Source organism: Hemiscyllium ocellatum, chromosome 30, assembly GCF_020745735.1.
Source record: "Hemiscyllium ocellatum isolate sHemOce1 chromosome 30, sHemOce1.pat.X.cur, whole genome shotgun sequence".
In the NCBI taxonomy this organism is placed as follows: Eukaryota; Metazoa; Chordata; class Chondrichthyes; order Orectolobiformes; family Hemiscylliidae; genus Hemiscyllium; species Hemiscyllium ocellatum.
The window spans coordinates 35,245,610-35,257,670 of record NC_083430.1 but is presented as its reverse complement, the minus strand read 5'-3'; the positions used below and the strand labels follow the sequence as shown (position 1 = coordinate 35,257,670).

At 44.3% G+C, this 12,061-nt stretch overlaps 1 protein-coding gene across 3 annotated transcripts in view; it reads left to right on the top strand.

Moving 5' to 3' along the window:
• The window catches only part of LOC132830133 (arf-GAP with SH3 domain, ANK repeat and PH domain-containing protein 2-like), an 86,103-nt gene that overhangs the window by 59,684 nt on the left and 14,358 nt on the right, over nucleotides 1-12,061 (top strand). For all 3 annotated transcript variants that reach the window (XM_060847637.1, XM_060847638.1, XM_060847636.1), the window contains 5 exons: nucleotides 2,345-2,478; nucleotides 4,859-4,953; nucleotides 9,225-9,405; nucleotides 10,456-10,541; nucleotides 11,655-11,770. In XM_060847637.1, the coding sequence (XP_060703620.1) occupies nucleotides 2,345-2,478; nucleotides 4,859-4,953; nucleotides 9,225-9,405; nucleotides 10,456-10,541; nucleotides 11,655-11,770 (612 nt within the window). The remainder of the gene's footprint in view (nucleotides 1-2,344; nucleotides 2,479-4,858; nucleotides 4,954-9,224; nucleotides 9,406-10,455; nucleotides 10,542-11,654; nucleotides 11,771-12,061) is intronic.

Here is a 12,061-nt window from a genome sequence, read left to right as displayed (position 1 = left end):
GTCTGTGTAAGTATTGGGTATTGTAATGCCCTGGAGCTTAGACTTCTTGCACAATTGTGAACACCAGTTTTAATTTTCACTTCCAATTGGCTGTCTTATTGTTAAAAGTTGATGGTTATTGGACGGTGTTAGTTTAGGTGGTAGTTTACAAAAATACCACAGCTCCTTCAGTAAGCATTAAGAAGGGTAATCAGCTGTTTAATGACCCTTTGGGATGGCTGTCTCAAATCTTGTCCTAAATCCATGTTCAAACTCGAGACTCATTGTCAGCTGCTTTTGGAGACTTTTCAGTGCTTAACGTATTCGTTGATATTTCCATCACCAATTTGTTTTGAGCAAGAAAGATTTCAGGTTGAGGAAATTCTCCCTCAGCTTCCCCTTGCTGCACACTGCCCCCGCCTCCCTTCCCACAATCCCCACCCACCCCCATCCCCTATCTCCCTAACCATCTCTGATCAGGGTAGGCTTATGGTAATAAAGCGAGAGTGTATGAGCTGAAAGGGCAGTGTGGGGAGGTGATGGCAGAGTGGGCTATGCTGAGAGGCTCATGCCCTGGGCACTGGATTCCAATCTCATTGCGACAGGTAGTTGGGTTTATTCAATTAATAATAAAGTTAGTCTCAGCAATGGTAACCAGAATGCTCATCGATTGTTGCAAAAACCTATCCTTACCTGGTCTGGCCCAACATGTGACACCAAATCCACAACAGTGAAGTCGACTCTGATAGGCCTAGTGACTCACTTAGTTGAAGGGCAATGAAGGAGTGACAACAAATTCTGGCCTTGGAGAACTTCTATTCTCTGAGTGAGGCTGAGGGAACTCTTAATATACTCCTGATCTTGGGCTCAGTTTACCTGCATCACAGGACACCTAGGAATGCCAGTTTAAATTGAGTTTAAAGTCCAGTGGAGGGTGTGACTGCCCTATACTTGAGGCAAATGTATTACCTGAGTGGCTCTTACCCTCCTCTGTGTATAATTATGGTTCATAAAGTTTGTTGCTGTTCACTCCCAAAACCAGATTTCAGATTACTACACTATATAAAGCAAGTGGCCTTCTGCCAGCTCTCACTGAGAAACTAGCATAGGCCACGTGTGGAAGACTGGTCGTTTTTAGCCACACTGATACCAGATGTTTTGCGAGTTTGGTAGGTGTTACCCAGTTGGGCAGTTAAAATCCTTTTCTCTTTTGATTGTATTGGTAACGCTTCAGATGAACCATCAGAAGTGACAATTGTACCTCAGTTCTTGAACCAGCAGCTGGGATGGAGCAATTCAGTGGTGTACTTTGTTTTTGAGATACTAAACCATAAATGGATCTAGTGTCTGGAAAAATTTATTAGGTGTCATTTGCGATACCCAGGCTTCCTGCACCATGAACTGAACTGAACTCAACCACCAATTCAAAACACTTGCTAATTCATGTGTTTGCATAAGCATTTGGGTATTGCAATACTCAGGAGCTTGACTTCCTACACCATGTTAGTGATCTTGGCTCTTCAGGCTAGTGGGAGAAATGACAGCTATCTAAAATAAGGAGTTGCTTTATACAATGATGCTCACTGATGAATTTTAATAGAATCTTGAACATAGAAAGATATCCCAAACAACATCATTGGAGTACAAATGGATAGAAGTGGGAGCTGAGCCACATGAGATTAGGTGAGATGATCCAAAAGATTAGTCAAAGTGATGGATTTTATGAAAAGGAGAAGAGAATCTTGGAGAGGTTTTTGGATGAACTTTGAGAAGTTGGGATTACACAGCTGAAGGCATGGCCACCAGTGGTACAGTGATGGAAATTGGGGATGCACAACAGGTTAGAGTTGGAGGAAGAAAGTGATCTTGGTGGGTTGAGATTACAGAAATTTAAAAAGAGGAAACAGTGGAGGGATTTGAGCATTGAAAAGCAAGTAAACCCCCCACCCCACCAGTTGTTGAACAGCAGTGGATATGGGTAGAGTTACACTGTTTAAAAGACATTTGGGTAAGTACATGATAAGAAATGGTTGGAGAGATATAGGCCAAGTGCAGGCAGGTGGGACTAGTTCAGTTTGGGATTATGGTTGGAATGGACTGGTTGGCCAAAAGGCCAAAGGGTCTGTTTCCATGCTATATGGCTCTATGATTCTATATCTGGTTCAAGTATCTCCAAGACATGAGGGCAGATAATGAAAACCCATCAAGTTAAGGGTGGGCTCCGTGGGGGGTTGGGGAGCTGAGTGGGGCAGGATTTGCCTATTGAATACAATTGGTCCTAATTCAAAGGTGTTGATGTAATAGCTGATTTTACATGATGTTCTCTTGTAATCAAGTGTAAATAATCCTGCTGATCTTGTTTTAGATCCTACTTGGCTGTCTACCAATCTGGGCATTGTCATCTGTATTGAATGTTCTGGAATTCATCGAGAATTGGGTGTCCACTATTCCAGAATACAATCTCTCATGCTGGATGTACTAGGCACGTCTGAACTCTTGGTGAGTCAGATTTTCTTACTACAGCCTCTTTGGTGTTCTTTCTTTTCTCTTTCTTGTCTTCAAATAACTTAGTCCAGCTTCAGGATATCCCAAAGTGCTACAGAGACAATGCAGTCCTTTTACTGTGCAGCCACCATGATAATGTGAGGCAGTGCAGTATCCAGGTAGAACGCAGGAAGATTCCACAGAGAGCAGTGTGAAGATGGCCAAATAGGCTTTGACACATTGAGGGATAAACGTAGCCAGAGCATCAGGGAGAAGTTCCACGCTCTTTTGAAATATGGACATGGGTTCCCTTCCATCCTCCACCTAGAAGGGTAAACGTGGTTTCACTTCACTGTCTGACAGTGCAGCTCTCCCTCAACACTCTCTTGTAGAAGCAGCATCAATCTTGATTCTGTGCTCAAACCTCAAGACTGGGACTTGGACCCACAGCCTCCCGACTACGAGGCAAGAGTGTGACTAACTGAGCCAGGACTGACCTGCAGTTAGAAAGTTTATTGGACTTTTGTGGCACTACAGTGAAGCTTGACCCTATTTTTTTTAAAAAGAAGAATTAAATACAGGGTGCCCTTGTATTTTATTTATTCGCCTTCTGTCCCCATCTCACTCTGCCAGAAAGTTCTGGGGTGAGTTACACCTCCCTAACGTGGCATTACCCCGTGTGTGCTAAGTTTCAACCTTGCAGCCTTTCTAACTTGGGAACACTCTGGCTGAAGATTTCCACTTCTCTACCACCCTGACTCTGCTCCTGTTTTAAGTTTAGATCAAAATGTGCCCATTCTCATGCCAAAGCTTGATAAAGCACATTGACTGCTGGTCATAATGCTATGACAAGAACCTGTTTATAAACCCAGATTCTCATTGGCTCAGGGGCTTTAAAACACTGCTGGTTAATGGGACTGTCTTCTGCTCCCCAGATGTTATACTTCATCTTTTTATTTGGTCTTTAGACTGAGGTAGCTCTCTACATGTGTTTGTCATGTAAGCACACGTTCCGGGGGTGGGGGGGGTTGATAAATATTTGCATTCACTCTGTACAAACCTTTTGACATCAGTAAAATCTATCTCTGTTATCCACTTGACTGCCCTGAATTTCCAGATACTCAACAGTAAATGTCGTAGACCACTCCTCTCTGCAGGGCATTGTGTGTCGTGCAGTAGGTGCACACCTCCCAGTCTGCAGAAGTGAGAATTCTGCCACCTTTCTCTCCTTCCACACACCATCCCTGATGCTGTTCTACACCATGTCTGATCAACTAACTCAGCACAGGGCCTGAACCCAGGACTTTCCTCTTCTGCACTGTCAGCAGACTAGATTTCCTTTGGGTTCAATATCTGTCACATTGTGATCTTTGTCCATCACATGAGTTCCTTATTTAAATGAGCTTTTCATAACAAGGGTTCATGATAATCTTTGTTCCTGGAGCACTGAACAAAATATTTCCCCTCTATCTGAATGGACAAAGAATGTTTCTTATTCCTCTTGTCGTGTGAGGTCCTCCCTAGAAAAGCTATTTGTGCTATGTTTTGGAAACTGAATGCTGCCAAGGTAACGTTTTGCCTTGGAGTGTTGGCTATGTGCCTATTCACTGATTCACCGAAGTCCTTGAGCAATAGGTAATTGGTGTTACTGGTTAGGAGAGTGTGAGAGAGTGTGTTGGGGTCTTTAGGTGGCTAATGGATATGACTGAGCCTGGATAACATAGGGAATAGGTGGGAATGGCTCTACGGTTCTGGGTGTTGCCTTGCACAGTGTGGGTTTGTGTGCACAGTGAGGTGGAATGATAATCTGCAGGCAGTCATCCCATGTAACGTATTATAAATTCCACTTTGGAAATAGAACCAGTCTGACTCACGATTGGGATACCAATTGACTGTAACCTCACACCTTTAGTGCATTGTCTGAGCTGACATGTCACCTTTTTTTTAATAAAACCTTAAGTTATCTCGAGAATGTGACTGAAAAGAAGCTCTGGAATTTAAATATTAATGAACTGAAACCTGCAACCCATTCAAAAAGCTGAAAGACTTAACAATAATCTAGGCTTGTTCAATGTATCATTTCAGTCGCGTGACACTGTAATCTTTTCCTATAAATTCTTGTCTTATGGGCTTGCTCCAGAGCTACCTGATGAAGGAGCAGCGCTCCGAAAGCTAGTGCTTCCAAATAAACCTGGCGTTGCGTGATATTTAATTTTGTCCACCCCAGTCCAACACTGGCTCCTCCATATCATGGTTGCTGATAACACAGTGTGCATAGGGGTCTGTGTTGTGCTGTACCTAAGTAACTATAAAGATGCAGCTGATCCTTTTCAAGTGTTCACTTGCTTTACATTCTGTACATGCCATTAATCCAGTGCTATCTTGCTTCCTACAGCTTGCTAATAACATCGGAAACACTAGGTTGAATGAGATTTTTGAGGCAAACTTGCCGGCTCAGTGTGGAGTAAAACCCACTTCAACCAGTGACATGTAAGTACACTTTAGGGCCAGTGTTGTGAAGAGGGAGTAGGGGGTTTGTGAATAGTGGGCTGAATAGACCATCTATCATCACATAGTCCTCCTTACTCCCATCTCGGGGCTAGTGCCAACATTGGGAGAGTTGTCTCTCAGGCAAGTCAAGAAACAGCCCGACATAATTGTACATCGTGGAATCAAACCTTGGAAATAATGTCCCAGATACAATCATCACCTGTCCTAACTGCAGGATAGGCCCAGCAGAGGGGCAATACAGTGATACACAGTTGGGGTGCAGTGCCCTAAAAGTCTTCAACGTTGATTCTGAATCTAATAAAGTCTCATGGCATGAGGTCATATACAGGAAAGGAGACCTACTGCTGTTTACCACACACTGTCCTCTCTTTCACCTTGACTGATGAATCAGTACTTCTCCATGTTGGACACTACTTGGAAGAAGCACTGAGGGTGGCAATGGTGTAGAATGTACACTGGATGTGGGACTTCAGTGGCCACAGGTTGGTTTCTGCCAAGATCATTCAGCTCCTGACCTCATCTCAGCATTGATTCAAATGTGGGGAAAAAAGCTAAAGTTCAGAGGTGAGGTGAGAGTGACAGCTCATGGCATTAAGGCTCCATTTGATAGAATATGACATCCAGAAGCCTGAGAAAAACTACAGTCAATGGAAATCGGGAATGGGTGGGGAAGGTGTGGGTGGCTGGTGAAGATGCAGATCTCCACTGGTTGGAGTCATACTCAACACAAAAGAAGATGGTCGTAGTTGTTGGAGGTCAGTCATCTTAGCTCCAGAAATCTCTTCAGGAGTTCCCAGGATGGTATCTTTGGTCCAATCATCTCCAGCTGCTTCATCTAGCACCTTCCCTCCATCATAAAGTCAGAAGTGCTCAGCACCATTCACGACTCCTCAAATACTGAGACGAGAGTGTGATGTTGGAAAAGTATAGCAGGTCAGGCAGCATCTGAGGAGCAGGAGGATCGATATTTTGGGCATAAGGCCCTTCATCAGATGCTGAGGTAAATTTCCAAGATTTGGACAAAATCCAAGTTTGGGATGAAAAATGGCAAGTAACATTCAGGCCAGGCAATGACCATCTCCAACAAGACAAAATCTAACCATCACTTCTTGACATTCAATGACATTGCTGAATCTCCATTACCAACATCCTGGGGGGTTACCATTTTCCAGAAACTAAACTGGACTAGCCACGGAAATAGTTTTGGTACAAGAGCAGGTCAGAGACTAGGGATCCTGCAGTGAGTAACTCCCCTACTGTCCCCTCAAAGCCTGTCCATAATCTACAAGGCTCAAGTCTGGAGTGTGATGGAATACTCTCAACTGGCCTGGATGGGTACAAAGAGAAGCTTGCCAACATCTAGGACAAAACAGCCTGCTTGACGAGCACCACATTCACTCACTCCACCACCAATGCTCAGTTGCAGCAGTATTCACCAAGGCTCCTTCAACAGAACCTTCCAAACCCACAACCATCACCTGGAGCATCACCATCTGCAAGTTTCCCCTCCAAGTAACTCACCATTCTGACTTAGAATTATATCATCTTTCCTTTAGTCTTGTTGGGTCAAAATCTTGGAATTCCCTCCCCTAGGGCATTGGGGATCTACCCACAACAGATGGATTGCAGTGGTTCAAAAAGGCCTTTCACCACCACCACCTCAAGGACAACTAGAGATGGGCAATGAATGCTGGCCAGCCAATGACACCCACATCCTGCAAGTGAATAAAAGTGCTTGCTGTTTTTTATCCCCTGCCCAACCCCCATCCTTCAAAGCCACTGATAGTGGAATTTCAAATCAAATCCAACATCATAACCAGTAAATACTGTAAATGCAACGATTGAAGTCAAAGGCTTCCAGACTTGTCCTGCATGTTGTTCAATGCGCAGTTGTCATGGAATTAATGTGCCTGCTGCTGTGTAAGGCGTCTGGCAAGCAACCAAAACCACATTTCCAGTTTTTCTGCATCATCATTAATGATACACTAAATGCATCCTTTATCCCCTTGGAGCCCGATTCCAACTGTAAAATGCCTTTGGGTGATTTGCTGTATAAATGTTATTTTTTATTAAAACAAATGTAAGTGGGAAAAGAAGTGAATTATATCACGGAGGGATTGGAGGTGACCTTTCGGTCTTTCATTCCTGTACAATCTTGGTCAATCTGCACCACAACTCCACTTACCTACCTTTTGCTTTGTACACCTCAAAGCCTGTAGCCTGAAAACAAAACAATTTGCATTGGTTTTGAAAGCTCCAATTTGTCCTATAGCATCCACAGACACTTTAGTGGAGACAGTTCCAGAATTCCCCAACCCCCTCTGTGTTGGGAGAAAATATGACCAGATTCTAGCCTTAAATGGCTGTAATTTGAAGACCAAGCTGATAGCTCTCGAGTCTGTAGCCAATCTTACTCCCAAATCCTTCAACATCTTTAATTGCCCCTAAATGCCTTGTACTCCAGAATGTGAACAAAGACATCATCAGCATGGAGAAGGCCATTCAGCCCATTGTGTCAGCACTGGCTCTTTTGAAGAATTGGTTCTGATTTCCTACTCTGTCCTCATATCCACACACAATTGACGTCTCTCGTAAATCTCCTCTGAGACCCTATTAACTCTGTTTCCATCATCTGTAAGATATTGCTGCCGGGGTCACCTTGAATCTGTAACCTCTATTTATATTCCTTCAGCTGTTGGAATGTTTTTCTTTATCTACTTTATCTTCAACCTGTCACATTTTTAAACACCTCTATCAGGTCTCCCCTTCTCCCCTGCTCAAAGGTGAACAACCTCAACTCCTCCAAATCATTCGCAAAACTATAATTCCTTCTCCTTGATTTCGGTGACTCTGTGTCCGATCCGACTCTAAAGTCTTTGCGCACTTCCTGAAGGGTGGTGCCTGGAAATGGACACAATACTTCAACCGGGAATGAACTTGTGCTGTAGAATGATCTGTTATAACTTCCGAGCAGTTGTACTTTGTGTTTTAATCAACCAGTTTGTTAACTTGTGCTGCCTTTCTCAATGAGTTCTGCACCAGCCCTCCCTGCAGCTTGCCTTTTTAACCTTGTGCCATTTTACCAGTCAAGACAAATCTCATCATTAACGTGGCGATCTTTCCCCTGTGCAGTGTGGGAGGCCTTTGGATAAATGTTATGGCACTTCATTGGAGAAAAGAGTCTTTGGAATTTTAAGAAAGTGTTAGTCGAATTCCTTGGTGTAACAGGAGATTAAACTATTTCTGTCTTGATTACACCTGGCCTTTGCCCAAACAATGTCCATTTCTCTTGAAGACAATAGCTAGCGCTGGGATGGTGTGGGTGAAATTGTTTCACAGACATCAGTTCCCCCCAGCCGGGAACTAAACCCACCCAAACATGTTTCATGCGTGTGTCAGTGGAAGGCTGTGGGTGCACTACCATTCTGTCTGATCCTTTTCAGCAGGAGCTTCTCCATGCTCTCCCGACCGCAGCTGATCCAGGGAAATAAGCAATTGAACGTGGGATTCTTTTTAAATCCGTGAGACTTAATAATCCAATCTTGCAATCTACCTACTTTCCAGCAGCTGAATGGTTAAGGCTGTGTGTACATCTTAGACCTTGACTACTGAGAGCTCCCCATCTCCAGAAACACTTAGCGGGATCACAGTAACCAGTAATGGAGGATTCAAAATAAACAAACCTCTAGCTGACCTGACCTCCTCTGTCTGATCTTATAAATGAATTTGTTTTCTCAATGTTGGATGACAAACAACTAGTACCTTTTAATCTTCCGCACAGTGATCCCTGAAGTCCAGTTGAACCCAAAGCTGGAAGGAGGGCAGGATTCAAAATTACTGTCCGGAAATAGGCCATTCAGCCTGACTGGTCCATGCTAATATTTATGCTCCAGGGAAACCTCTTCTGCATCCCTACTGCCCAGACCCATTACCAGCGCAATGTTCAGGTCTTTCCCTAAGCAGCCTTTTAAATGCATCGAATGCCCCTAGTGGTCGCAATCTTGGGGTAAGAAAGTTTCTCTTCAATCCCCAATTGGATTTTGTCAGTGATTGCCATGCCTTCATGAATTATAAGGCCGCAGATGGAAAGTGCATGCTGAGTTGTAACCCACTGAATGAGAGACTGCTGGATGTTAGTTTTTGAACGGTAGTGATGGTGATGTGTTGAATTGGTTCCTTGAGCAGCTGGGGCCACTAGGCAATGACCTTCAAGCTAACCTCTGCTTAAAGATTACCCCTACACCCAATAGGAACTCTCGTAAGGAATTTATTACGGCAAAATACGTGGAGCACAAATATACAAAGAAAGGTGTTTGCGAGGATGGGTGGAAGCTGTTTGAGGCCATTCGGAACAAGGACATCCTGAGTCTGCTGCAGATGTACAGCGAGCGTGTGGATTTCAGTGCAGCACTCAGCCTGCCAGATGGACAGGTAACTCCTCTTACTCCTTCCCCACTCTGTCTCCTGTTCACCCATCACTCCAATAGTGGCGTCTTTAGCATAACAGGGAGCATTCCTCACATCCATTCCTATCTATTCTCACTGAGCTGATTATTGGGATGGTTGGGCTGCCTATGAGGAGTGAGAGAGCGAGAGAGAGAGAGAGGAAGCTGGGCTTACATTCCCTAAAGGTGCCACAAACACAATGCTGAAGACACTCAGCAGGTCTTGGCGATATCTGTGCAAAAAGAAACAAAGTTAATGTTTTGGGTTTGATAAGATTCTTCCTTGGGTGCTTTCATGAAGTATGCAAACTTCTTAAAGGGTAGGTGTTTCCTCTGGCTGGGGAAAGAGCTCTGGAACGAGGGGTCACAGTTTCAGATTTAAAGGGCAGGCCATTTCAGACTGAGATAAAGATTGTTCACTTGGAGGGTTGGATTAGATTACTTACAGTGTGGAAACAGGCCCTTCGGCCCAACAAGTCCACACCGACCCGCCGAAGCACAACCCACTCATACCCCTACATTTACCCCTTACCTAACACTACGGGCAATTTAGCATGGCCAATTCACCTGACCCGCACATCTTTGGATTGTGGGAGGAAACCGGAGCACCCGGAGGAAACCCACGCAGACACGGGGAGAATGTGCAAACTCCACACAGTCAGTCGCCTGAGTCGGAAATTGAACCCGGGTCTCAGGCGCTGTGAGGCAGCAGTGCTAACCACTGTGCCACCGTGCCGCTTTGGGTTCTCTGTCCCAAAGGGCTGTGGTGTCACAGTCATTGAGTATGGTTATGACAGAGATTGATAGCTTTCTTGATTTTATGTATATTGAGAGTCACAGAGACAGTGTGGAAAAATGGCATTTAGGTAAGACATGAGCCATGATGAGGTTGATTGGCAGAACAGATTGGAGGGGTTGAATGGCCTACTCCTATGTTCCTATTTGAACTATGGAATCATAGCATCCCTACAGTGCTGTTGGAGTCATTGCTTTTAAAATAAAAGTCCTTAGAACAATTTTTCTCTTTTTTTTATAGGATCTTGGGGAAACACCGTTGCACCTTGCTGTGCGGTTGGCAGACAGAACATCGCTGGCTTTGGTTGACTTTCTGATCCAGAATGGGTCGGTATCATTTCCAATGCAGAGTTGGGCGGGAATGTATCTAGTTGGAGTTGGCTGTTTCTCAGATCTTGATGTGGCTTTCCTGGCTGGGAAAGGCCTGTTTTTATTATTTCTGTTTTGCTCTTTTGATTCGGATTGGAAGCATCCACCTTCAGCTGTTTGGGTCATGTGATTTGAGCCAGGATGTGGAGATGAACACGCACGTTCAAACACACATTATTGCTCCGGTTTCTGCAATGTCACTGACCCGATGTAGCTTTCATGATGTGATCTGATGATCTCAGTGACCTTTTGGATCACTGAGGGGTAAATTCCATTTCTGTCCAGGTTGTCTGGAGTGTCCCTGCTGCAGCCCTGATTGTGAGAAACCTCACACCTGACCAGATATTAAACCCGAAACCTCCCTGGTCTGTATGACCCGGTGATGACGAAGGAAAGGTTAATGTAATTCCGAGTCGGGATGACGTCAGGATTGATGGCAGTGATCCTAGTTCTGGTGGCTCTCCAACATGCCTCCATCTTTGAAGTGATGGAGGTTCTGGGTTTGAGATGCAATCAAAGAAACCCTTATGATTGTGGGGTGGGTGGCGGGTGTGGAATAACCTGGAGGTCAGACAGAGTCTTACAGTTCGGCCTTTGAGATAGACCTATCCTGTTTGTACCAACTATAAGCTTTAATTGCATTGCCAACACCCCGGGGGGTTTCCCTGGAGTCTCCTGGAAGTGATGACTAATCTCCATGGTTTTGCAGGAAATGACCCAGAAAGTAAAAAAAACCGTTGTTGCATCAGGAAGAAAAAAGAAATCGTTTTCTTTGGTTTTGTTGTGGGAATTTTGGAAGAATGATTTTAAAAAGAAAACACTTCTTGATAAGATATAAAACAAAGCATCAAATTGGATTACAAAAAGTTCCGAATAGCTGGGTCAGTGGTATATGTGCATCAGGAAACATTCTGAAATACATCCAATCAGATTTGACAACCCCTTAGTACCCCCCTACGCTGTAATCTCCTGGCTATATGACATAGGAAAATGGGTCGAAAGCGATTTGGTTGGTTTGTTTGCATCCCTGAGGCTCTGTTTGTGTAAGACCTGTTTGGGATGTTCTTGCAGGGGTGGCCTGGATGTGAAGACAACAGAGGGGAACACCCCCCTTCATTACTGCAGCCTGTACAACAAAACCGAGAGCCTGAAACTGTTACTGAAGGCAAAGGCCAGCTTGCAGATCGGTAAGACCAGGCTCCCCTTCAATCTTCACTCAGATTCCCCACATCACTCACTTCTCTCTGTTTAACATATCAATTGAATCTCAGCTCTTCTGTCGAGTTATTAGTCAGCTAAACTAATGTCTGAGGTTCAATTTGTGCGTCAAATGTACAAGATGCTTCTCAGGAGCTTTACTAAAGGTGCCATACAAATCCACATTGTTCTCCCTGACCTCATCTCCACCCCTTCTCGGGCCCTTGCTTTCAAGAGTTTAAACACCTCATTTAGGATTTCAGACTTCCCTGTTCACTTTG